The sequence below is a fragment of the Pungitius pungitius genome, chromosome 14, assembly GCF_949316345.1.
Source record: "Pungitius pungitius chromosome 14, fPunPun2.1, whole genome shotgun sequence".
Taxonomy (NCBI): Eukaryota; Metazoa; Chordata; class Actinopteri; order Perciformes; family Gasterosteidae; genus Pungitius; species Pungitius pungitius.
This window is the reverse complement of record NC_084913.1, coordinates 1,329,736-1,356,859: the sequence shown is the minus strand read 5'-3', so window position 1 is coordinate 1,356,859 and position 27,124 is coordinate 1,329,736. Positions and strand designations below refer to the sequence as shown.

General features: G+C 46.5%; 3 protein-coding genes across 3 annotated transcripts in view; all 3 read right to left on the bottom strand.

Moving 5' to 3' along the window:
- The window catches only part of LOC134104130 (NLR family CARD domain-containing protein 3-like), a 189,417-nt gene that overhangs the window by 43,064 nt on the left and 119,229 nt on the right, over positions 1-27,124 (bottom strand). The gene's annotated exons all lie outside the window — the stretch shown is intronic.
- LOC134104122 (NLR family CARD domain-containing protein 3-like) overlaps positions 1-27,124 on the bottom strand; it is a 32,921-nt gene that overhangs the window by 2,168 nt on the left and 3,629 nt on the right. Inside the window, exons 2-6 of the mRNA XM_062557446.1 lie at positions 1,806-1,908; positions 1,604-1,717; positions 1,132-1,245; positions 719-794; positions 354-564 (exon numbers count right to left, since the gene is read on the bottom strand). Coding sequence (XP_062413430.1) covers positions 354-564; positions 719-794; positions 1,132-1,245; positions 1,604-1,717; positions 1,806-1,894 — 604 coding nt within the window. The 5' untranslated portion in view covers positions 1,895-1,908. The remainder of the gene's footprint in view (positions 1-353; positions 565-718; positions 795-1,131; positions 1,246-1,603; positions 1,718-1,805; positions 1,909-27,124) is intronic.
- Positions 16,347-19,485, bottom strand: LOC134104124 (stonustoxin subunit beta-like). The gene is made up of 3 exons (XM_062557449.1): positions 19,377-19,485; positions 17,338-17,384; positions 16,347-17,218 (listed from the first exon to the last, which is right to left on the bottom strand). The coding sequence occupies exons 2-3, from the start codon at positions 17,357-17,359 to the stop codon at positions 16,599-16,601; spliced, it is 642 nt and encodes a 213-aa protein (XP_062413433.1). The 5' UTR covers positions 17,360-17,384; positions 19,377-19,485; the 3' UTR covers positions 16,347-16,598.

The following is a 27,124-nucleotide window of genomic DNA, read 5'->3' as shown; positions in this document are numbered from 1 at the left end:
AAGAATAGTAGGACGACAACAGGAGGAGAGTTACGTAGTTAGATTGAGGGGAGAGCTTCACTTAATCAATGGTCAAAAGATGTATGAACTATGTGTTGTATCATCACCTCGTTGGTGTCTTTCTGGAAAGAGCTCGGTTTATTTGTAGCTCCAATAAATCTCTGACTTGAAGAATTCAGGTCTCCAGTGGGTTCTATGTGTGTTACTGAAGGTTCTTGGTCTGTGAGGGTGTGTGGGTCCTCATCACCAGTCAGATAGATCAAGTCAGTAAGTTAGAGAATACGTAGAAAATAGTTGAAACTAAGAATAAATGAATCCACAACATCAGCAAGTATTTAGAGGAACCCTCTTACTGCTCTGCAGACGCTCAGCCAGATCCTCCTGCTTCATTCTCCTCAGGAAGTGCACTGAGATCTTCACAAATGCCTCTCTGCTCCTCCTCTGCTCTTCATCCAGCACCTCCTCATCCTCCTTCTCTAAGCATTCTGGGTAATCTGAACTCAAAACCTTCTGGATCTTCTTCAGCTCGTTCTTCACAAAGGTGAGGATGTTCTCCTCCAGCAGCTGGAACAGAACATTCCATGAAGGACACCAACTAGAACCATGGAAGCCACCATCAGGTCCATGTTGGACAGATGGAATATCCACTGGTCTACAAAGTGCAGCATGGAGATGATGGTGAACTGAGAGATGTTTAAGTAGTTGTTCATGTACACACCATGAAGATGGAGTCCAGGTCTGTTTGATGCTGCTGGGCAGACTCTGTGGGAACCTCTGAGCTCTCCTGGTCCTCTCTGTGGAGGAACATCAACCATCAGCTCACATGGTGTTTGGACCATCAACACCAAGACAACATTAGGTAAAGGTATTGGCTTCTGTGATGATTGATCACCATGGAAACCAGATGCTGAAGACTGATGACGGACAGTTTATTAGTTGAGTGACAGTGTTTACATCTGAGGATGTTTACAGTTAATGATTCACACTATAACACATAAGGACCAATTAGATGAAGATAAGGAGTTCTGTCATGATGGATCGTCAAGGAAACAACACTTTAAACAATGAACAAACATTTCTCTGATTTACAACTGAGGATCAGAAAACTTCTTCATCTGTTTAAGAACTTACTGTGGGTCATAAGAACAGCCTCCATCTTTGAAGTTCATCCAACCACCTTTAGAATGATGACTCTTCATGGACACACATCTGGGTTCAGGAGACTTTCTTCTCTTCTGATGTGAACTGAAAGAAACACTGAGATTACATCATCACATCATCATCTAATCACGAAGCATCATCTCACATGGTGTCCGTCCTCACAGAGACCAAAACAAGGTAAAGGTCCATGACGTGAGGTCTGGATGTGGACCACATGACTGTAGTGGTCTAGGTCTACTGGTCCTGCTGGTCCCACTGAGAAGCAATAGCTCAATGTGTTCTTCACCAGTCAGTTTGGTTTAGTCCCAACAGGTCTCACCAAGCCCTCCATGGAGCTCTCCCTCCCTCACTGGACTCTGCTGAAGGGCCCTGGAGCAAGAAACCCAGAACCTCCACCAGAGAGTCTGGTAGAAACACCTCACCATCAGCCTGAGACCCTCACCTTGCATCAGCAGAGGGACGGACATCTTTGAAGACTATAGGATGATTCATAGACCGGTTACTCTTCATGGACACACAGCTGGGTCCAGGTCCAGGTTCTGGTCTCTGATGGGTCCTGGTCACACATGTAGAACCAGAGTCAGTGAGTCAAAGACGTTGGGACATGGAGACGAGTGGAGGACAGTTGGAGATGGTCCTCTCACCTCTGAGCTTTGGTCTTTCTGTCATGTCCCCCCCACAGAGGGGCTTCAGAGGGAGGGACACTGTCCTCTGGGTCCTCAGCCTGATTCATAGCAGAGTCCACACCTTCACACCTTCATAACAACCTGCTGGGAGATCTCACACATTATTCATCTTCATCAGGACAAACTCACAGAGCTCATTCACCTCACATTCACGTCACAGCAGCAGATGCTGTCGGCCTCTGTCACACAATCCCAACCTGCTCCCTCAGGCGACTGTGGCTTGGATCCCAGGTCCTGTTGACCTGTGTCCATGTGTCCTTGAGCAGGACACTTCACCCACATTGCTGCTGTGGCTGTGAGTCCTGTGTGAATGTTGGTCACTGATGGACAGGTGTCTCTGTGTGGTAGCTGCTGTCATTCATCAGTGTGTGAATGATGACATGAAGCCTTAAAGCGCTTTGAAGGGTCAGAAGACCAGAAAAGAGAAACAAGTTCATTCCATCCACCATTTAGCAAAAAGACTCACAGACTCACATCTGTCACAGTGTTTGAGTCCTTTATGAATCATTTCCTTAAGTCAGCTTTGGATAAGTGAATCGGCCCAAAGGAATTACCCAGAAGTCATTGTGACGTTAAAAAAGTGTGTTCAGGCTGTCATAATAACATGTTTACATCATTATTGTATTTTTGCGACTATAAAGGTGCACTTAAAATCCTTTTTTTTCTCATAAAGCGACAGTGCGCCTTATAATCCGGAGCGCCATCTATATGGATCAATTGGTTGATCCATACTGGTTAACGAGGATCCATTGGAGGGAAAGTCTGGTGCCAGCAGCTCCAACAGCGTATTTTAAAGCTGGTAGTTGGATGTCGGGATCGAGCTGACGGTCCACCGTCTGTTCCAGCGCTGCCTCTCGGTGCAAGATGCACCAAAGCATTTACCAAGAATGTTTCCATGAATCAAGAAGGAAAGTTGGAGGTTCAGAGATATTGTTGATATCCACATTAACGTTTGAACAACGTTACCATGGGAGTGAACGCTTAATAACGTTTGATTTAGCACAGCCCGATCTAGTGGATGCATAACGCAGCCCCAGTCAAACCTTTTACTGCAGTATCTTCTATTCTATGCGCCTTATAATCCGGTGCGCTCTATATAGGAAAATAGTTCTAAAATAGGAGATTCATTGAAGGTGCGCCGTATAGTCGCGAAAATACGGTACTTAAAATGACGCCAGCAGACAGCCTAAAAGAAGTTCAAATAAGAGTAAAAAGTACAATAAACCAATTTGACGTTGTCATGGTGACGTAGCAACAAAGTGTTGTCCATTCAGATTTACAACATTTACGGAAACTCCGGATTATAATCTGCTACTTTTTTTCTCTATGACCACTGCATCATAGATATTAAATACTATGTAATCACTAATGATGTCACCTATCTAACTGTAGCTTCCATTGATTACTGCATCATAGATATTAAATACTATGTAATCACTAATGATGTCACCTATCTAACTGTAGCTTCCATTGATTACTGCATCATAGATTTTAAATACTTTGTTAATCACTAATGATCATGTCATCTATCTAACGGTATGTAGCCTCATTGATCACTACATCATATACATACAATACTATGAGGTTAATCACTATTAATGTAGAGACACAGAAGAGGTTCAGGTACGTCACCATTTTAATTAATAGTGATGTTTGTGCATTTAACTGTACGATGACACCACACTGATGATCAGCCTCTTGATGTTTGAGTAACAAGGAGACAAACGGTAGGTGTGTGTGGAATGTGTTACTATCCAGTAAAATATGTACTGTTTAATTGTTGTTACTGTGCCCAACGTCCTCCTTTATGAAACCATACAAAATAAAGCTAATGCAGTGTGATGTAATATAACAGCCCTAATTTAAACGTTCAGCTAAGTAACGTTTTTGTTTCTTCCATCTAATATGAATCAATATTAGATTGACACCTGTCATTGTAATCCAGTAAAGTTCAGCAGCACCACAAACTACAGCTGCTCCTCTTCATCTGCTTTAAAAAGATGTTGGACTGTAGAACAACTCTGATCTGATCCATTGACATACTTTGCCTAATTATTTTATGACTTATTATATATATATTTAATGATCAATATAATATATATATAGTTTCTAATTTAAAATAAAAATAAAACAAAAGCTTGATAATAGTAAAATACTCAACATAAAACGTATTAGCGAGACAAACTGACGTGGTGACGTCATCAAGTCAGCTGCTGTTCCGATTGCGGAAACGACCGATCTCCCGAAAGCGCGAGTCCGTCTCCCGAGTCTGTTCTCGCGGGAACGCAGGTCCGTTCTCGCCGTCTTAGTTATTGAGAAAGGGCCATTTAGAGCAGATGTTCTCTACTGACGGTTAAACAGTGACGTCACAGCCACTTACGAAGAAATGCGTTTAAGAAAAGATTAAAGGAAAGATAGAAAGTTTTTTACATTTCCGTTTTGAAACGAACAAACTGCAGAAACCTGGTTTCCGGGTTTCTGTATTTCCGGGTTTGTCGTATAAACGGTTTAAATGAACCTTGAAACGTTTCACGGCCCGTTAACACACAAACACACACATAAACAAACACACACTAAAGCACACATTGTGTATCACGGACATACTCACAGGATCTGAACACTTTCAGATGTTAAAGTGAAGCTCAGGTGACTTTCTGCCTACGCGTAGGTGCGCGTCTTCTTCTTCTTCTTCTACTTTATAGTCGGTAGATAATCAATAATCGGCGCGTTACCGCCACCAGCTGGTGAGGAGTGAGGACGACATGTGTGCTCAGTAAACACGATACTCTTATTTTCTTAATAACATGAATGAATGTGAGATGTTGAAGTCATTCTGGATCACACTCAGTGTTTGGGTTCTTTTGCATAAAGTCCACATGTCCATCCGTCCCTTTGTCCTCAGAGGTCTTCGTCACCTCTTTCTGCTCATGTTGGTGACGTTGCAGAGTTACATGTCCTGTTGTTTCCTGTTAGTCACAATAGTCACATGTTGCTGCTTCCTGTTGACCTTTAGCTTTAATGGAGCTGCTGCCTTTGTTTGTGGATCGCTTCACGTTTGTGTTTGTGGGTTTTTTTAGACTCACTTGACGTGGAAAGATTCACAGACACATTTCTTTCAACACGGACCTGTAGCCAATCAGAAATATTACTGTACAAATGTAAAGATTTCTCCAAAGAAAAAGCCCTATAATTGTGAGTTCAAAAATACGTTTTCTCCATATTTGAACAGATATAAAAATACTTTTCTCAATAATTCCAGTCACAGCAGGGCTGGACTGGGACAAAAAAAGGACCCTGGCATTTTAGCTCAGACCGGCCCACCACAATCGGTCGGACACAACCAGCAACCAGTACACTATCCTTACGGTCCCTGTAGATATGCACATCTACTGTTCCGTTCCCAAAAGCCCATACAAAGCTGAGAACTACTGTGAGTGCCATGGACCAGTGTACCCAGTCTCTCTTGACTGACTCCCAGTCCCTGGTGATCAAAGCTGGCAGTGGAGCAGGGCCACACAAAGGAAGCAGAGAGAGAGAATGCCACAAACTAAGAGAGTCAGTGTGGACCAAACTAAAGTCTGGATGTTGATACAAATGTACACAAGTGTGATTTAAAAAAAATAAATATATATTTTGATATATAAATGTTTACATGCATTTGTTTACTGATTGATTATTTGCTTAGTGCCTCTGTAATGGTCAATGCTTTGGCAATACTATACAAGTCATGCCAATACAGCTAATTTAAATAGAATTAGATAGAAAGAGAAGAATGATAATGAGACATTTGATGGACCCCATTGACTTCCATAGTAGGAAAACAATACTATGGAAGTCAATGGGGTCCATCAACTGTCTGATTACAGACATTCTTCAAAATATCTTTATTTTTATTTAGCAGAATAAAGAAATTCATACAGGTTTGAAACAACTTGGGGGTGAATAAATGATGACACAATTTTCATTTTTGGATGAACTATCCCTTTAAAGAGCACAAACCCTCTTTAATATGACACCAAACAACATTTACCTCCAATTGTTGAGATAATTCCCATAAAAAACCTAAACAAACAAATAACTCACACAAAACGTCCTGATAATATATTTTTAAAATGTAGAGTATTCACTTGGCGTAATATTGCATATTGATGATATTGGAAATTAAGAAGAAACATTAGAAAATATCTAGTTAGTTGAATATACAGCTTTCAAAATGCAAAGTGGGTTTTTATCCCCAAATAACATACGTTAGTGACCTCTTCTAACGTGTAACTTGTTGTGAGTAATCATTAAAATAATCAAATGGCATCATTTACGTTTTTTTCTAGAGAAGAAGGGCCGTTATGAGTTTTAAATGGTTACATTAGAATATATAATATATATAATATCCCAAGTTGCAATTGAATAAGTGAACTCTCAACTCTGCTCGCTACAAAAACAGAGCTAAATATCTCATGCTGTTATTTGACTTTAGCTGAGTGGCCATTGCAGCAACTTTTATGTGACAATTTGACAAATGACAACCTGACACTCAGACTTTATAATAGCAACAACAGCCTTATTAGAACATTCATTAATGGAGGTTAAATGGTCCTCATCTTGGTTGTGGCCAGGTCCACACACACTATCCTCATGCACCGCCCTGATTAACACTCCCTCCCTGTTCATGGAGCTACCTGCTTGCTCACCGCTTCAATGACACTCTCCTGCTCACTCTGTCCCTCCTGGACTTCACTGTCACACTCAGACACCTGCTGCACCTCCTCCTCTGCTGCACCTCCTCCTCTGCTGCACCTCCTCCTCTGCTGCACCTCCTCCTCTGCTGCACCTTCTCCTCTGCTGCACCTTCTCTTCTGCTGCACCTCCTCTGCTGCACCTTCTCTTCTGCTGCACCTTCTCTTCTGCTGCACCTTCTCCTCTGCTGCACCTTCTCCTCTGCTGCACCTTCTCTTCTGCTGCACCTTCTCCTCTGCTGCACCTTCTCTTCTGCTGCACCTTCTCCTCTGCTGCACCTTCTCCTTTGCTGCACCTTCTCCTCTGCTGCACCTTCTCCTTTGCTGCACCTTCTCCTCTGCTGCACCTTCTCCTCTGCTGCACCTTCTCCTCTGCTGCACCTTCTCCTTTGCTGCACCTTCTCCTCTGCTGCACCTTCTCCTCTGCTGCACCTTCTCTTCTGCTGCACCTTCTCCTCTGCTGCACCTTCTCCTTTGCTGCACCCTCTCCTCTGCTGCACCTTCTCCTCTGCTGCACCTTCTCCTCTGCTGCACCTTCTCCTCTGCTGCACCTTTTCTTCTGCTGCACCTTCTCCTCTGCTGCACCTTCTCCTCTGCTGCACCTTCTCCTTTGCTGCACCTTGTCTTCTGCTGCACCTACTCCTCTGCTGCACCTTCTCCTCTGCTGCACCCTCTCCTCTGCTGCACCCTCTCCTCTGCTGCACCTTCTGCTCTGCTGCACCTTCTCCTCTGCTGCACCTTCTGCTCTGCTGCACCTTCTCCTCTGCTGCACCTTCTCCTCTGCTGCACCTCCTCCTCTGCTGCACCTTCTCCTCTGCTGCACCCTCTCCTCTGCTGCACCCTCTCCTCTGCTGCACCTTCTGCTCTGCTGCACCTTCTCCTCTGCTGCACCTTCTCCTCTGCTGCACCTTCTCCTCTGCTGCACCTCCTCCTCTGCTGCACCTTCTCCTCTGCTGCACCTCCTCCTCTGCTGCACCTTCTCCTCTGCTGCACCTTCTCCTCTGCTGCACCTCCTCCTCTGCTGCACCTTCTCCTCTGCTGCACCTCCTCCTCTGCTGCACCTTCTCCTCTGCTGCACCTCCTCCTCTGCTGCACCTTCTCTTCTGCTGCACCTTCTCCTCTGCAGCACCTTCTCCTCTGCAGCCTGCGAGCCACAAGCAGCGCTATCGCTATCAACCTCTAGTTTTTTTTAGTTTTTTTGCCCCAGAATTTCTCCGCCCCCCCCCCCCTTGCTCTCACGTTCTTGTTTCTCGGCCCACAGGGCATTTGCCCGGGATGCCAGATTACCAGTCCAGCCCTGGCTTGGGCTTCACCTTCATGGACAGCTGTGGAGCAACGGTTCTCCAGGTCAGCTCATCATGGGAACAGCAGTGGCCAGCACTCGTTTCTGGCCTGGGCTGCATCTCCACTTTCACCCATCAACCTCTCCTTCACAAGGACGTCCACCCGGTCATACGACCTCTCCGCTGCATTCCCCTCGCACGACGCCACGACGTCACAGCAGAGCTGACAGACCTGCTGGAAAGAGGCATCATTGAACCTGGACCTCTAACTTGGTCACTGCTAAGAAGAAGTCAGGTGGTTTGCGGGTGCGTGTGGACCTGAAGGCTGTTGTGCCCGACAAATACCCGCTGCCCACGGCAGAGGAAGTGACTTCAGTTTCACGGCTCCAAGGTCTTTTGTAAGCTTGACCTCCACCAAGGCTACCTGCAGGTACCTCTGCAGCCAGAGAGCCGTAACCTCACTGCTTTCCTCACACTACACCAGGGTACCGTTTGGTCCATGCTCCGCCCCCAGCTGCTTCCAGAACATAATGTCCACCATCATCCCTGGCACACCAGGGATGGTGATGTTCCTGGACGACATAGTGGCGCACGGATCAACGCCGGCCATCCACCACCAACGGCTCACACGGGTGCTCCACCCACTGGCCTCCCATGCCCTCACGCTGGATGGGGAGGAGTTTGTGGGGTTTCGTCTGACCCCTGAAGGCCTCAGTCCACTTCATTCTAACGTGGAGGCTATTCAACGGATGCCCATGCCCTCCAGCCCTGCCCTAATGGCCTCTTTCTTGGGCAGGACCACCTATTACTTTGGGCGCTTTCTTCTCCAGGATTCCTCCACCACTGCCCCTCTCAAGCTGCTCCTCAAACAAGAGGCCCAATGGGCATGGACCTCTGCCTGTGAAGATGCGGTCGTGCAGCTGAAGGATGGAGCTCAAGTTAGAAAATAACATTCATGAAATAAACGGAAATGAACACAGCAGCTGCAGGACGAGACTCGACCTTCAGACTCTTTCTGAATAAAAGAAGCAGATCGATTCTATCGAATCAAAGTGAAACTTAATATTGTAACCACACCTTTAGAATGTTGTTATTCAACGGAACAAGATGAACAACTTAAAGCTTCAGTGTCAGAAATAAGTAGAAAGAAACATGTCTCTACTTTCCTTCAGTGTTGTACTTCTACTCCACATCTGAGACAAATATATTGTACCTTGTACTTTATACCTGAATGAAACGATTAGTCGATTCATCGATTTGATGAAATGAAAATAAAAAATCCATGATAAATATATATTCTCATTATGAAGCATAGAACAACCAGCCACTTCAATGACTTTTTTAAATTAAGGTGCAGGTGATTGGACACAGGTGGAAACAATCATGGACACTACAGACCATCACAGGGGAAGACAGGACAAGGCAGGAAGTGAAGTTACCCAGGAACACGAGAGACATGAAACTACAAAATAAAACAGGACATGAACCCAAACCGACAACAACGTGTGCACAAGTGTTTCAACAGGGTTTAATAATGTTTCACTGCGCTCATTATAACTCTTTGTATATTACAATATTGTGTCATCTGCCAAACTTGAGGCAGAGTAGGTTTAATAACTGTTGGATTATCTTCAATAAGTCAAAGATCCAGTGACTAGATTCTGTAGTTTACTGATGGAAACAGACATAAAATAAAAGACTGAATAGGAAACATTCAAGACAGCTCAATATTCTTTATCTGCATGAATAATGTGCTCACAGAGTTAATGATGTCAATATCATGTTAGTAATCAACATATATGATATAGTATCATTTCAGCTGAAAGAATAGGACTCAACCCCTTTTCTTTCCCGAACTAAACTGTACACCTTTATTCTGCGATACCCAACACCATGTGACTTTACTGTAAATGACAAAGAAACGGCTCCTACAATAATTATAGAAATCATTATTTGACTTCCACCAAATAAAATCAATTTAAAGAGATTATTGTAAACAGGAAACAGGATTTACACAACAGGAAGCAGCAGACAACAAGTACTAAACACCCCGTCAGAATTAGACGCAGAAGGTTTCCATGACAACGTCTCCATCCGTCTTCAGCTCACTTTGGGGGGGTCATCCCTCCAGAGCCTCGTGGTTTCTTTCATTCTGGACCTCTAGAAACTCGGTAGACCAGGTGGGAAGGAGCGGCTCTATGTAGATATAAAAGTGTCATGTAAGATAACGGAAACAAGCACTCTTTGTGATTACACACTGAATACACACGTTTGTGTTTATCGCGCACGTTGATTGTGTTCAGAACGCCAAGCGACCCCCTGAGAGTCTGAATGAAGTTACAGAGGCGTGAATATAAAAGTACCTGCTGTTCCTAGAAGGTCCACTGGGGGTCGCACTCTGTGAGGAGCGCATGCGTGGCACTGGCACCTCGCCGAGGCCCTTCCTGTAGCAGGTTGAGGTGCCTCGTGTGTTTCCTCCGTCAAGAGAGGTACGAGTGGTGGAAAGGGTTGGAAACGGTCACCCATCTTCCAGCCTGCAGAGAGAAGCCATCTTGTTGTTAAGCAGCAGGTGTCAAAGTCAAAGTAGTCAAAGTAGCTTTATTTGTCAATTTCTGCATGTCAGACATACTGGTAATCGAAAAAACGTTTCCCACACTCTCACGGTGAAACAAATAAAGTGCACAGGCACAACAACAGATAACAGATAAGACAAGACAAGACATGTTTATACAAATAGATATAACAGCAAGTGTCTCTGCTGTCTTTGAAGTGGCTGGTTATTTTTTTGGAGTAGTCCTGTTTTGCTCTTCTGATGCCACGGGACAGGCTGGCTCTCGCTGTTCTCAGGCCAGTTCTCTCCCCGGCTCTGAAGGCTTTGTCTCTGGCCCTCAGCAGCCGATGGACAGCTCCTGTCAGCCATTGGCTTCTCGTTAGCCCGAGTGACGATGGTCTTTGTGTGGGTCACATCATCTGTGCATTTGCAAATGTAAGAGCAGACAGTGTCTGTAAGTTCCTCATTGTCTATGTGGTTGTTGTGTGTAGCTGCTTGCTTGAACATGTCCCAGTCTGTTGTCACAGGACAGTCCTGAAGAGCACACATTGATCCATCCGGCCACACTGTAATCTCTTTCCGAACTGGTTTTTCCACTTTCACCCTGGGTCTGTATGCTGGCATTAGCATAACGGTGATGTGGTCAGAAAGTCCAATGTGGGGGAGGGGGGAGGCCTTGTATGCTCCTTTGTGTGGGGTGTAGACCAAGTCCAAGGTGTTTTTCTCCCTTGTTGGGAAATCGACATGCTGGTGGAGTTTTGGTAGTACAGTTTTGAGATTAGCATGATTAAAATCTCCGGCGATAATGAGTCCATCTGGGTGTGCGGTCTGTTGTTCGCTGATGTCATGATATCGTTCACCAAGTGCCGCATTCTGACATTTTGTCTTTTGAAAAGTAAACAGGTGACATAATGACTCAATGAAGCTGAAATAAACGTCATCAATCTACCTTTTATGCATCATATCTCCCGTACACCCCCCCCCCCCCCCATCTAGCGAGCACCTGTTGGCCACACTGCTTCCTCTAATAATCAGTAGATGACATGTTTAATCTGATTCTGCTCGTCTTACAGCATCGGACCTTCTTCCCAAAGGAAACAGAGCAGTTGGGCCGAATGAACAGTCTCTATGTTGCGGTATAAAAATGAACATTCAGAAACTCCTTTGGGTGTGGTTTTGATGTGAGAGTTTCCATGGCAACCACAAATTGATTTCCAACCGGAACAAAAGGAGAACCGTGACCTTTGAGCCAGTAGTCGTAGTGAATTGGTGAATTAATAGAAAGGAGCTTTATGCCGACACGTCGGATACCTGCTGACTCTGAAAAAGAGAAGCATTCTTTGGCCAATCGGTGACGCTGTTTCCCAGCTAACTATAGAATGACATGTGCAATCAAAGGGCTCTTTTGATAAAAGTGTGATTCTTTTAAAATAAGTTAATACTGGTTCATCACAACGTAAGGAGCATCTTGTTTGGCTGCTCCAGTGGTTCCAAAGTGTTGGAACCACTCCGAAGGGCAACTGGTGACAGTGGCTGGAGACGGTGTGACGTCACTGTTGTTTTCAAACCTCCATTTGGGGCCTTTTCCTTGTGGCCGATTGACAGACTGAGTCCTGTCAATCATGGTCTTGATGTTCTACATTGATCTACTCGTTAAACACTCGACCTCATTTGAACTTGTCAGCCTCCCGTTTGCTTTCAGTTTGAAGTAGTTTGAGGTATTTGTACAAACTAAACTAAGGGGTCACCAGACGTGACTCAAACTGTGCTTGTAATGGTTTCTGTTCACTTAATGGGTCTCAGCAACAGAACCAGAATAAGTCCATGTTTCATTGGGTGGATTCAGATCTGCAGTATTATTATTGGATTATTTTCTTCTATGTTTCCCTTGTGATTTAGATTTAAAAGTGGCCAAAAGAGGGCGTCGCCCGGGACGTTTCATTGATCACGCTCCCTTGTGTCCTCTGGCTTTTTGAAAGAGGAATCTGGTGCATAAAAGATGAAAAGCAGAGATTCCGAGCAGTCGCACAGAGCCACACCGCTGAGGAACGACTATTTGATCAATGGAACATCAATATGTTCAGATGGAACATTTTCTGACCAAAGTGGAAAAGAAAAACAAGCTGAAGGACAAATGAATGCAGGCGTGTGCGTGGTGTGTCGTTTGTGACGTATCCTCAGGCTTCCTTTGACACTTTGAACCAATCCATTTCACATTTCTCAGGGAAACACTGTCAATGCATAATACTACTTTGTCATGCTGTTGCACCTTGAATTTAGACAGAAAATCATGCTTTTGTCAGTATTTGCAGTGGAGCATCCTGGTATTTTTTGTGGTAATTACACACATGAAATGTCAAGTGTACCTCACGTTAATACTTGTAGAAGATCCCACCTACTGACTTTTAAGAGCTCTTGCCTCCAGGCTCTGGCTCCTTGTGTTTGAAATGTCTCACTAATGTTCATTTTGTGTTTTTCTGTCATCAGGGTTCAACCCGTAATAATGGAAGACCTGCAAAGCACAATGTCAATCATCCCATCACCATGTGGTCTGCTCATCCTACCTCCAGGCCTTACTGAAGGTTGAGATCTTCTCCAACAAGAGGCCTGCTGGGAAGGATTGAACAGCTCTGCACTGCTGCTGCCCTCTAGTGGTCAAACTGATTCTTCCTGTGGCCAAAACAAACATTCAGTTTACAATCATGTGACACGAGAAAAGACCAGATTATTCAATACTTTGTTTGTTGTTGAAATAAATAAAATCTTCCAATTTTATAAACTGAGAAGGTTTTATGTCACAGATCAGCATACGATCTAGTTTCTGATAACTTGTCTATTGATTGTCCACAAGCAAAAGACTGCAGAAGGACGGATGGCGTTATAAAATATATACATAGAATATCCAAGTGTAGCTGATTCAATCCTCTTCTGCAAATACACAATCAGAAATTATATCTAAACTTTTTTTTACATTATTGGACAATAAAGTACAGCCTCTCGTACCTTATTGCTTCAATATGTGATGTATGAAATGTTCATATGAGGCCATTAAAAGCCTTTTACCAAAGAAGAAGGTCACACAAAGATCTAAACATCTCACAAACATCTCATGTTGATCTCTGAGAGGATCCTCAGTGACTTTATTGTGAAGGTTTAAAAGCAGGAAGGACGTCTGTGTGTGTTTCCTGTTCTTTAACCACTTCTTTTAAGGACAAGCATGTTTCTCAAACAATAAGAAAGTACTTTATATTACTCTGAATAATATTAATACATCACTATTGTGAGAATGAGTGGACACTTGATATGGATCAATGTGAAAAAAGAGAAAGACCACCAGTTAGTAAATTACTGAAGATAGTTTAGACTCTGCAGAAAGCGGACCACTGTAGGTCAGCCCCTCCCTGTGGGTTATGAGGGGGGGGGGGGGGGGGGACTGAGTAGAACGTTTACAGTTGGGTAAAGTTGGCAAGATCTTCACAGACATTCTCAGACTTCCAGGTTCAAAAGGTCATCAGCGAGACGTAGTTAAAACACTAAAGACGCCTCAGTGTGACGTCAACAATCCAATCGGCCCCAATGTTTTACAACAGGAGCAAAAATCACCTTTCCCTCCCCATGTAAGAAGGACCAGTGTTCCACCCTGTGCTCTCACTCACACTGAGTAGTGTTTGTACTGTTCTCTCTCAAAAAAGGGTTCACTTTGACTCTTTTTGAGGTTTAGGTAAATGGTAAAGATTCCTCTCTTTCTCCTCTTCACCTTTTCTGCCACAATTTGTGGATTTTTGTCCCCAAACCATATATTTGACCTGGTTGCTGATAGTAATGTGCATTTCTGTGTCCTTTCTTCAGTGCCAGCTGGTCTGCCCTCTCATTGCCACGTACACCTACATGCGAGTTGAAGCTGACCTCCCTGATGATTCCTCCTTGGAGCTGACTGGAGGACATGGTGCAGTAGACCTTGCTGGCTCTTTGAAGGACACGACCTCATACGCATCAGGGCTGAAGATGAATCGGAGCAGATCGACACATGTTCCTGCTGTGTTTCTTCCACCCGTCCCAGTGCAACCCTTACTGCCAACATCTCCACTGTGTAGAGCCCCAGATCATTAGATGTTCTCCTGTTGATAGCCATCCCTTGACTTGGTAAAGACGCCCCACACCCTGTCACCCCTGTCTGAGGTTCTTTGGCACCATGTGTGTAAAGCTGTGTGTACTTCCTGTTCTCTTTCATAACAGACCTTTAAAATGTACCAGACAAACCCCCCTCCATTTGTTTCTTCTTTTGACCTGAAGCAAATGTCAATATGTGTCTGGCTCAGATCCTCAGATCATCTACCTCACATTCTGTTGTTATATTGTTCACCCGACCAAAGGTTATTGGTGAGATACTTTTCACACAAAACCACTTAAAACTCATCACAAAGTGATTTTACATATAAACACAGAGGTAAATAAACGAGTCAAAGTATTTCTATTACAGTGTAGACACATTGATAACAGCCTGCTGATGAACATTCACACTTTTCTTACCAAGGTCATAGATGGAATGCAGTGGGTCATTTCTCCACCTGGCCACCAGGTGAGCTCTGATGTATTTAAGCCTCGTTCCCAACATCAGGATTTCTCTTCTGTTGTCTGCTCCAGCAAATACTTTATATATATTTAATACATCCATCTTCATCGACCCGCACTGCATGCTGGGATATGCTGCCTCGGGGGGAGGAGTCGACCACATGGGACACACGAGAGATGAAGGAGATCTTTGTGTCTGAATGAAAACATGAAACCTCCAGGTTCCAGGTGCTGCAGATGTTCTGCTCACCTGCAGCACCTCCTGAAGGAGCAGAGCGCTCTGAGGCCGCTGGGCCGCACCAACCTGCCGCTCCGGGTCCACCTGCACAGGTGAGGTCCCGCCGGCCCCCTCTGGTCCCGGGTGGGACCCGGTGGTCTCAGGAGTCTGCTTGTGGTTCAGGTCTCTGGTGGAGCTGCTGCTGGACTTCATGGAGACGCTGGAGGAGGAGAAGCTGGACGCAGTCCGCCGCGGTCCGGCCCTGGGGGAGGAGCTGGCTCAGCTGGTGGGTCACATGACGTCATGGCGTTCCCCTGTGAGGTCATCGTTGACTCTCTGCTGTCACTCAGCTACTGGCCCACGTGGTGGAGGGTTTGTCCAGTCGGGTTCTCCAGAGGAGCTCAGTGGGATGACCTCTGACCTCTGGCTCATCATCATTGTGTCAAATATTAAAGACTTGCTTTGTTTTCCTGACAAAATGTGACTGGTTTAATTCAACATGAACCTTTTAGTTAAAACACAGATCTTCTTCATCTTCATCACCATAAATCATGTCACTGTGAAACTGAAGCAGCTCTTTCATCAACATTCTCTGGGGATTAAAACTTATTGCAGCTAAATCTTGAGTGTTTTATTGTTAATTTAAAACCTTTACATTAACAATGAAAAGTCCCTTAAGAAGCAGGAAGTCATGTGACTAAAGAGCTGGAGACCAAAGTGACCCTCACAGGCCACCATCTGATTCACCACAAACCAACTATTGATTAATAGAAATAAAAAGGCTCTTCTGCGTTATGGACATTTACTCGTTTCTCAGGTTCTTGTTGAAGAAAGAAAAGTTTATGACACGACGAGCAGAACGCTGCTCATCAATAAAGTTTCACATTAACAATCAATTATACAACACAAAGTACTACATGGAGGGACTAAACGTTGTACTTCTATGTAACTTTAATAAAAACACAAGTAACTAATATCTGTCATTAAAGCTTTTTTTCAGAGGTTTGCTGAAGCTTTAAAAAGGAACAAAGCAGATAATGTGAAATGATCTTTAATGTGACACATTGAAATATTTGAAGTTAAAATTTGAGTACAATTTATCAAACAGATCCATTAGTCGTATAAAATGTCTTCTTGAACATTGTGACACATAAAGATCAAGATTAAACTGTAATTAGGAGCCAACATCTAAATGATGATTATTGATTCATCCACAGAGGCATCGAGCACAGAGACATTAAAACACACCTCGCTGAGCTCTTTCACACGTTCATCTGCAACAGCACAAGTCCCAGAGAGCTGTGGACCCCCAGAGTCCAGACCAGCTCAGGTACCCCTCACCTGCTCCACCTGCACCTACACCCACATGGACCTCCATCAGCTGTACAGACTGAACTATGTGGTGAGCAGAGAGGAAGGTTCTCCACCAGGAGGAGACTCTCCGTCTTGAAGAGGACACAAAGACACTGAGGAACCAGAACCGGACCAGAACCCAAACCCAAACCCAGGATAAAGAGGTTCAGTAAATGTGGTGCTGAAGGTGTGGAGGTGGATCAGTGAGTCAGAGGAGACTCTGTAGAAGGACAGAGAGCCAGCAGGACAGTCCACATACACTGCTACTCTACCAGAGGAGGAGGAGGAGGAGGAGGAGGAGGAGGAGGAGGAGGAGGAGATGATGTGTGTAAATGTCTTATTGTGAAGGACAGAGTAACCTTCATCAGAGCATCTCAGAATCCAGGACTGATCATTGTATCCAAACAAACAGTCTCTACTGTTTCCTTTCCTCTTGATTCCTCTGTAACTCACTGATACTTCAACGTATCCTCTCCACTCGACCTCCCAGTAACAGCGACCAGTCAGACCAGTTCTACACAGCAGCTGAGACCAGTAGTCAAATCTGTCTGGATGATCAGGATGTGACTGAACCTCCTCCACACGTGTCACCTTCCTGTTGTTGTGAGACAGTTTGAGTTCTCTGTGAACTGTGTTTGTGTCGATTGTGAGTTCACAGGAATCTGATAAGAGAACAAGACACAATACAGCTGCAGTTATTAATCATGTGTTCATCTAGTGACATCACAGAGGTGAATGAGTGATGTCACAGTGTGATGAATCCAACTCAAAGCTCACTTACACTTCCTCAGACCTGGTGTCATCCATCGGACTCCAGCAGGCTCCACCCTGAAAGGAGGAGAATGGAGACATGGACATGACATCACTCTCATACACACAGCTTGGTCCTTCATGTCCACATGGACCACCTCTTCTTCTTCTGATTGGCCCATGACCACAGCTCATCATGTTCACTCATTCATCATCTGTTAGGATTAGTGCATGTTAACGTGTTAGAAACCTACTACAGGCCTAAAGTACTACCAGCATGAAGTACTACCAACATAAAGTACTGCCAGCATAAAGTACTGTGAGCACAAAGTACTGCCAGCATAAAGTACTGTGAGCACAAAGTACTACCAGCATGAAGTACTACGAGCACAAAGTACTACCAGCATTAAGTACTACCAGCATAAAGTACTACCAGCATGAAGTACTACGAGCACAAAGTACTACCAGCATAAAGTACTACCAGCACAAAGTACTACCAGCATGAAGTACATCAGATACAAAAAACCGAGCAGCCAGACTTCAGCACGTTGATGCTGAAAAACTGTGGACAAACCAACGAAGAAGAACGAAGCGTCCTTAGAAGCCTCCCAACAATTAATTATTATTGACCTTTGACCTTCTTCACTGTGGTTTCACAGGTGGTTCAGTTTCCTTCATGGCTTAGGGCATGGCCTCATGGGTTAAATCAGCTGATCTGGGTTTAACAGTTATTCCGTTGTGTTCTGATGTATTTGTATTAACATTTTAGAAGTGTGTGTTTGTCACTGAAGTCCTTAGCTCACATCTTCATGACCTTCATGGCCTCAGAAGAATGTGTCACATCAAAGAGGATTTCCACATGTGGTAGAAAACAACAGGACGAGGAAATAGGAGCCATAGGAAAGGCCAAAAGGAAACGGTTTAGCCACTACACATATAGTGCTTTACATGTTGCTACTCAAAGACACTTCACAGTAAAACCAGCACATTTACCACATGAACACAGATACAGCAATAAAACCAACACACAAAACAGTCAAATTAAAAGCAACTAAAAAACAGAGTGTACAAATTTCCTAGTTAGGAGATATTTTTAAATCCTTCCACATTCAGTCGATTGTCTGCCAGACTTTTTCTCTGTTTAATTACAGCTGCCATATTCCTTGTTTTGTGTATTATATGCTTCACCTCCTCATATATTTGATCAGTTGCTGATCAGCAGGTGAGAAATATGCTGCGTGGCATCTTCTCCATTTCAGCATCAGTGAATGTGTGATAGACACCGTGGTCTACTTAAGAAAGCTGTGGACCTGCACTGATCCCAGATATGTGACCTGGATCCACTGAGCTCCTCCTTCTCAGCGCGACTCAGCAAACGTGCAACAGATTAAGTTCAAACTGAAAAGTCAAGCTGAGCTTAATCACTTTCTTTATTGTACTTTTGTGCAATACCCCCTGGTCCACAATCAGCTGTTGGTTCTTCACTGAGTGTCTGTGGCCGACTGTCACCTGTAGTTTCAACAAGTCCAACTTATCATCCAGGGATCTGGCTCTCAGTGCAAAGCACCACAACCTGAAGCTGAGCTCCTTTAAAACACCAAACATTCCTGCTGTGATGATCCATCAAGACGGTTTGAACATATTGTTTCTTTAACTGTGTCATTTAGTAATAACGTGTGACTAAAGGACAACACACACTGGAGGCAGATGATCAGCTTCTAAACATCCAGGTGACGACGTTGACTCATATCAACCCACCATGATGCCGTCAACGTGTCAGGAGACACCTCTGTCCTCTCTGATAACAACAAGACAAGACTCCAGAGAAACAAGCCTTTCATCACCTTCCTCCCTGTTTAGGGAACAGTCATCCTGACTACTCTTCCTCACTACTTCTGTCTGTGTTGATGGTCTGATGTGGGAAACAGTTTGATGAGTCTCTGGTAGTTTGAGGTCAGCTTGGTGTCTCAGGGTCACATGACCAGACTGACACTGGGACAGAGAAAAGGTCTCCAGCTCTCCCTCCTCTACCAGACTGATGGTCTGTGGCTGCAGCAGGTGTCTTCATACCTGAGAGTCTCCAGTCTCCAGTGAGGATCCTCAAGTCCATCAGACAGCAGCTTCACTCCTGAGTCTCCTGGATGGTTGTAGCTCAGGTCCAGCTCTCTCAGGTGGGAGGCGTTGGAGCTCAGAGCTGAGACCAGAGAAGCACAGCCTTCCTCTGTGATCAGACACCCTGACAGGCTGCAGACACACAAACCAACACACATGTCACATGACCTGAGGGAGCTGTGAGGACTGAGATACTGTTGGCTAGTGAGGGATCATGTGACCATTATTACTTACTGGTTTACAGACAGAACAAAACACACAAAAAGACCATTAAACTGTACATCAACAATCTTATAACTGATAAATATATTTTCAAAATTTATATTTCTAACATTTTAGTGAAAAATAAGTCTAACAAATGTTTATGGAATGTTTTGGAAAATCAATATTTTATTTAAATCATACAAGCATCATATGAAGTGAAAAATGTACAATTGATGTAAATAAAGACCAAGTGGACATTGAATCCTGACCTGAGAGTCTCCAGGTCACAGTGTGGACTCTTCAGTCCATCACACAGCAGCTTCACTCCTGAATCCTGCAGGTGGTTGTTACTCAGATCCAGTTCTCTCAGACTAGAGGACTGGGAGCTGAGGACTGAGGACAGAACTTCACAGCTTCTCTCTGAGAGGTTACAGTCACTGAGTCTGAAGAGACAACAACCAACAAGAAAAATAACATTTGTGTTCAAATTAAATTCTCTTTAGTGATGAGTTTGAAGTAAAATGAAATCATGATGATCAAAGAAAATTTGTTCAGTGAATGTTTTTAAAACTGTTCTTTTTCTACTTTAAAACAAGAGGAAAACATCAGTTAATTTGCTCTCTTGTTAACAGGAAGTACTGTAGTATCAGTATCAGGATGAGGAAGGAAGATTTAATGTTGTTAAATAGAGCTGAAAATACAAAGTTAAGCTTCTCTATCCTCCATCTGACTCGTTTTAAAGAAAGATACAAAAATGAATCTTTATCTTCTGATTTTATGTTTTTTCATGTTCTGAATCAGAAATAAACAACCATGATGTTGACATGAAGTCATGATGAAGGAATCTAACTCTTTACTTACAGAACTTTGTTGGAGGCTTTGACCACTGGCAGCAGCCTCAGAAGAGCCTCCTCTGAAGCAGAGTATTTCTTCAGGTCAAACACCTCTAGATCTTCTTGTGATGACAGTAAGATGAAGACCAGAGCTGACCACTGAGCAGGAGACAGTTTATCTGTGGAGAGACGTCCTGAACTAAGGGACTGTTGGATCTCCTCCACTAGAGAACCATCATTCAGTTCATTCAGACAGTGGAACAGATTGATGCTTTTCTCTGGTGACACATTCTCATTGATCTTCTCCTTGATGTACTGGACCGTCTCCTGATTGGTCTGTGAGGTACTTCTTGTCTGTGTCAGCAGACCTCGTAGGAGAGTCTGATTGGTCTCCAGGGAAAGACCCAGGAGGAAGCGGAGGAACAAGTCCAGGTGTCCATTAGGACTCTGTAAGGCCTGGTCCACAGCACTCTGGTAGAGACGCATTGGTCCAGGTTTGTGTTTTAAGCGTTTAGACTGCCGGGAGGTTGTTTGTTCTTCTGACAGCAGATTGACACCAGAGCTGAAGAAGGTCAGATGGACATGAAGAGCAGCCAGAAACTCCTGAACACTCAGATGGACGAAGCAGAACACCTTGTCCTGGTACAGTCCTCTCTCCTCTCTGAAGAGCTGAGTGAACACTCCTGAGCACACTGAGGCTGCTCTGATATCGATGCCACACTCTGTCAGGTCGGATTCATAGAAGATCAGGTGACCTTTCTGCAGCTGATCAAAGGCCAGTTTTCCCAGAGACTCGATCATCTTCCTGCTCTCTGGACTCCAGTGTGGATCCGTCTCAGCTCCTCCATCGTACTTGACCTTCTTCACTTTGGACTGAACCACCAGGAAGTGGATGTACATCTCAGTCAGGGTCTTGGGCAGATCTCTTCTCTCTCTGGTCTTCAACACGTCCTCCAGAACTCCAGCAGTGATCCAGCAGAAGACTGGGATGTGGCACATGATGTGAAGGCTTTGTGAGGTCTTGATGTGAGAGATGATCCTGCTGGCCTGCTTCTTATCTCTGAACCTCTTCCTGAAGTACTCCTCCTTCTGAGGGTCAGTGAACCCTCTGACCTCTGTCACCATGCCAACACACTCAGGAGGGATCTGATTGGCTGCTGCAGGTCGTGTGGTTATCCAGAGGCGAGCAGAGGGAAGCAGCTTCCCCCTGATGAGGTTTGTGAGGAGCACATCCACTGAGGAGGTCTCTGTGACATCAGTCAGGATCTCATTGTTGTGGAAGTCCAGAGGAAGTCGACACTCATCCAGGCCGTCAAAGATGAACACAACATGAAACTCTTCAAACCTGCAGATTCCTGCTGCTCTGGTTTCACTGAAGAAGTGATGAACAAGTCCCACCAAGCTGAACTTCTTCTCTCTCAGCACATTCAGCTCTCTGAAGGTGAATGGAAATGTGAACTGTATGTCCTGGTGGTGTTTGTCTTCAGCCCAGTCCAGAGTGAACTTCTGTGTTAAGACTGTTTTCCCAATGCCAGCCACTCCCTTAGTCATCACTGTTCTGATTGGTTCTTCTCCTCCAGCTGAGGCGTTGAGGAGGTCTTCTTGTCTGATGGTTGTTTCTGGTCTGGCTGGTCTCCTGGATGCTGTTTCAATCTGTCTGACCTCATGTTCTTCATTGACCTCTGCAGTCCCTCCCTCTGTGATGTAGAGCTCTGTGTAGATCTCATTCAGAAGGGTTGGGTTTCCTGCTTTAGCGATGCCCTCAAACACAGACTGGAACTTCTTCTTCAGGTTGGATTTGAGTTCACGCTGACAAACTGCAGCAGGAAGTCCTGAATGAAGACAACAGAGAAGATCAATGAGTCACAGAATAAATTTTAACATGTTTTTTCATCAGAGAATGACTCCATGAATATATTCTGTCCATCTCTTGAGACATTAGTGAAGGTCTCATTCATCGTGTTGAGGGAAAATGTGTCTTATTATCCAACATATATTCATGTTATAATCAGTTTTAGAGAAATTGGATAAGTAGGGATACAACTAGATTAATATATAGTGTATGTAGACACTAGGAGGAGAACAGGAGGGTCAGCTGACCAGACTGAGCCAGTTAGTCCAGCATCAACAACCAGATAGAAGGTCTAGTGAAGGACAAGAGGAAGAATAGTAGGACGACAACAGGAGGAGAGTTATGTAGTTAGATTGAGGGGAGAGCTTCACTTAATCAATGGTCAAAAGATGTATGAACTATGTGTTGTATCATCACCTCGTTGGTGTCTTTCTGGAAAGAGCTCGGTTTATTTGAGTGTTTTGTGGCTCCAATACATTTTTTACTTGAATAATTCAGGTCTCCAGTGGGTTCTATGTGTGTTACTGAAGGTTCTTGGTCTGTGAGGGTGTGTGGGTCCTCATCACCAGTCAGATAGATCAAGTCAGTGAGTTAGAGAATACTTAAAAAATAGTTGAATCTAAGAATAAATGAATCCACAACATCAGCAAGTCTTTAGAGAAACCCTCTTACTGCTCTGCAGACGCTCAGCCAGATCCTCCTGCTTCATTCTCCTCAGGAAGTGCACTGAGATCTTCACAAATGCCTCTCTGAACCTCCTCTGCTCTTCATCCAGCACCTCCTCATCCTCCTTCTCTATGCATTCTGGGTAATCTGAACTCAAAACCTTCTGGATCTTCTTCAGCTCGTTCTTCACAAAGGTGAGGATGTTCTCCTCCAGCAGCTGGAACAGAACATTCTATGGATGACACCAACTAGAACCATGGAAACCACCATCAGGTCCATGTTGGACAGATGGACAATCCACTGGTCTACAAAGTGCAGCATGGAGATGATGGTGAACTGAGAGATGTTTAAGTAGTTGTTCATGTACACACCATGAAGATGGAGTCCAGGTGGGTTTGATGCTGCTGGGCAGACTCTGTGGGAACCTCTGAGCTCTCCTGGTCCTCTCTGTGGAGGAACATGAACCATCAGCTCACATGGTGTTTGGACCATCAACACCAACACAACATTAGGTAAAGATATTGGCTTCTGTCATGATTGATCACCATGGAAACCAGATGCTGAAGACTGATGATGGACAGTTTATTAGTTGAGTGACAGTGTTTACATCTGAGGATGTTTACAGTTAATGATTCTGTCACACTCACCTGCCAGCTCGATCTTCCACACCTGCCCCGCATCCACAATCAGTCACTCTCCTGCCTTCCACACCTGCTTCGCATTCACAATCAGCCCCGCTACATAAGCACTGCACACCCAGCCTGTCATTGCCAGATTGTTCTTCGCGTCATGCAAGTCTCTCCAGCACTCTACCTTGGACTGATCTCCCGGTTTTGACCCTGCCTGTTCCCGACCCGTTCGTCTGTCTCCGCCCCGGTGAGCACGTCAGCCTTCTGTCCCCGACCACGAGTCCGGCCTGAGCGCCTCGGGTTTCTGTTGCCTGTCCCTTGGACTGCCCGGCGCTTCTGCTCCGGTGCCCCGAATCCCCGACCGGCCCAGCGTTCGCACCAGCTGTCTCCCGGCATCTCCTCCCCGATCCTGAGGACCGAACTCTGCCCTGCCTCTTATTGTGCCCGAACGCCTGCTGTGAGGCCGTGTGTAATAAAAGCGTTAACCAAACACTCTGTGCCGTTGTGCTGCATTTGGCTCCGCCACACGCCCGCGTCAGTACAATCTGGCCACAAAATGGAGCCAGCGCACACCGGTTCACCACAGCAGCGCTTGGAGAGAGTCGAGGGAGCCCTCATGCAGCACGAGGCGCTCCTCACATCCACCCTGGCTGAGGTGCGCCAGGCGACAGCCGCCAGCCAACAGGCCAGCGCCGCTCAGGAGCAGACGTTAACCGCCCTAGTCGCCCAGATCCAGCAGCTCGCCCTAAGGATCTCCCAGACGGAATCACAGAGCCCTCCAGCTGCACCTCCCGCAGCTGTATCTCCGCCGACTCCCCCCGGCCCCGCCTTCGAACCCCGGATAGGAGCTCCAGAGCGCTACGGCGGAGACCCAGAGAGCTGCTCTCCCTTCCTGACTAACTGCTCCATCCTCTTCGCCCTGCAGCCCCACACCTTCGCCTCCAAGGAGGCCTGGGTGGCCTTCGCCATTAATCACCTCACTGGGAGGGCCCGTCTGTGGGGAACGGCGGAATGGGAACGCCAGACCCCCGCCTGCAGGTCATTCCAGTCCTTCGCCGCCGAGGTCCGAAAGGTTTTCGGTCCGCCAGCTCAAGGCCCAGATGCCGCCGGCGGTCTCCTGAACCTCCACCAGGGAGACCGTGCGGTGGCAGATTACGCCATAGATTTTCGCACCCGAGCCCGCCTGAGCAGATGGAACACTGAGGCTCAGTGCGACGCCTACCTGCGGGGCCTGGAGGACTATGTAAAGGACGAGCTGGTGTCCTTCGACCTACCCACCTCCCTGGATGAGCTCATAGAGCGAACACGGCGAGTTGACCGACGCATCCTTGCCCGGCAGGAGGAGAGGCGACAGGGAGGGGCTGGACGCCTCCAACCCGCCGCAGCAGTCCGCCACACCAGGCTTCATCCCTTCGATCTGGACCCCTGGTGGAGGACCCGGAACCCATGCAACTCAGCTGGACCACCCTGTCAACCGTGGAGCGCCAGCGCCGGCGCAGACTGAATCTGTGCATGTACTGTGGGGGAGAGGGACACTTTGTCTCCAAGTGCCCGGTAAAAGCCAAGGCTCACCAGTGACTGGGGACGCACCGGTGAGCCCTCCCTCCAAATTGTCCCCCATCAAGAGACCAATCTGCCACTGCCGCCTGCTGGTGCCAGGGGGTTCCCACACCCTGGCGGTGTTCATTGACTCGGGGGCCGACGTATCCATTATCAACGGCGAGTTAGCCCGGCAGTTGGAGATTGAGAGGGTGCCTCTGCCTCAGCCCGTGCCCGCCAATGCCCTGGATGGTCACGCCCTCGGAATGGTGACCCACCAGACTGTCCCTGTCCAGATGCTGTTCTCCGGGAACCACCATGAGTCGATTTCTTTTCACATCTTGGACTCAACTCGGATCCCGCTCCTCCCGGGGTTCCCCTGGCTTCGCCGTCATAACCCGCACATCGACTGGGCGACAGGGTCCATCCTGGGGTGGAGCACAGCCTGTCATCAAGTCTGCCTGAAACAAGCCCTCGTCCCCCAGCCCCCATCCTGCCCCACTTCAGCCCCGGACCTGGCGGGCGTCCCGGCTGAGTACCACGATTTCAAGGAGGTCTTCAGCAAGTCAAAGGCTACCTCCCTGCCTCCGCACCGGCCGTATGACTGTGCCATTGACCTCCTCCCTGGCACTAGCCCTCCCCGGGGCCGCCTCTACTCCATCTCGGCCCCAGAGAGAAAGGCAATGGAGGATTACATCAACGACTCTCTGTCCGCTGGCATCATCCGTCCCTCCTCGTCCCCGGCTGGGGCTGGGTTCTTTTTTGTCCAAAAAAAGGACAAAACGTTGAGACCCTGCATAGACTATCGGGGCCTCAATGACATCACGGTAAAGAACCGATACCCGCTCCCCCTCATCTCCTCAGCGTTTGAACTCCTGGAGGGGGCCACCGTTTTCACCAAACTGGACCTTCAAAACGCTTATCACCTGGTCCGCATCCGAGAAGGGGACGAGTGGAAAACGGCTTTCAATACGCCCACCGGCCACTACGAGTATCTGGTCATGCCCTTTGGCCTCACCAACGCCCCTGCCGTCTTCCAGTCCATGGTCAACGACGTCCTACGGGACATGCTTGACAAGTTTGTCTTTGTATACCTGGACGACATCCTAGTGTTTTCCAGATCCATGGAGGACCACATCCACCACGTCCAGGCGGTCCTCGAAAGACTCTTGCAAAACTCGCTCTTCGTCAAGGCCGAGAAGTGCGAGTTCCATGCCCCCTCTGTGTCCTTCCTTGGGTACATTATCGGTCAGGGGGACATCCGCATGGATCCGGCTAAAGTATCCTCTGTCACCGCCTGGCCGGTGCCAGAGTTCCGAAAACAGCTACAACGGTTCCTGGGGTTCGCAAACTTCTATCGCCGCTTCATCCGAGGGTACAGCACGGTGGCAGCCCCTCTCACGGCTCTCACCTCCCCCAAGGTCCCTTTCCGATGGTCACCTGCGGCCAACTCCGCCTTCCAGACCCTGAAGAGCCGCTTCACCTCCGCTCCCATCCTGCGCATGCCCGATCCAGAAAGGCAATTTGTAGTGGAGGTGGATGCCTCGGATGTTGGCGTAGGGGCCGTCCTGTCGCAGCGGGCCGCCGACGACCAGAAACTCCACCCCTGCGCCTTCTTCTCTCGGTGTCTGAACCCCGCAGAGAGAAACTACGACATCGGCAACCGGGAGCTCCTGGCAGTAAAGGCGGCTCTGGAGGAGTGGCGGCACTGGCTGGAGGGGGCCAAACAGCCGTTCCTGGTGTGGACCGACCACAAGAACCTGGAGTACATCAGGACGGCCAGAAGACTAAATTCCAGGCAGGCCCGCTGGTCACTCTTCCTCACCCGTTTCAATTTCACCCTCTCCTATCGACCAGGTAGCCGCAACATCAAGCCCAACGCCCTGTCTCGCCTATTTCTGAAGGGGGAAGAGGAGGGTACTACAGAGGCGGACACCATCCTTCCCCCGGCTCGCCTGGCGGCTGCCATCACCTGGGGAGTCG

What these genes read in the sequence shown, in the direction of transcription:
- LOC134104124 (XM_062557449.1), bottom strand. Translation starts at nt 17,359, where the DNA reads ATGACACCAGGTCTGAGGAAGT. An exon ending in GACACCAGGTCTGAGGAAGT is followed by an intron (nt 17,219 to 17,337) that starts GTAAGTGAGCTT and finishes TTCTCTTATCAG; the next exon opens with ATTCCTGTGAACTCACAATC.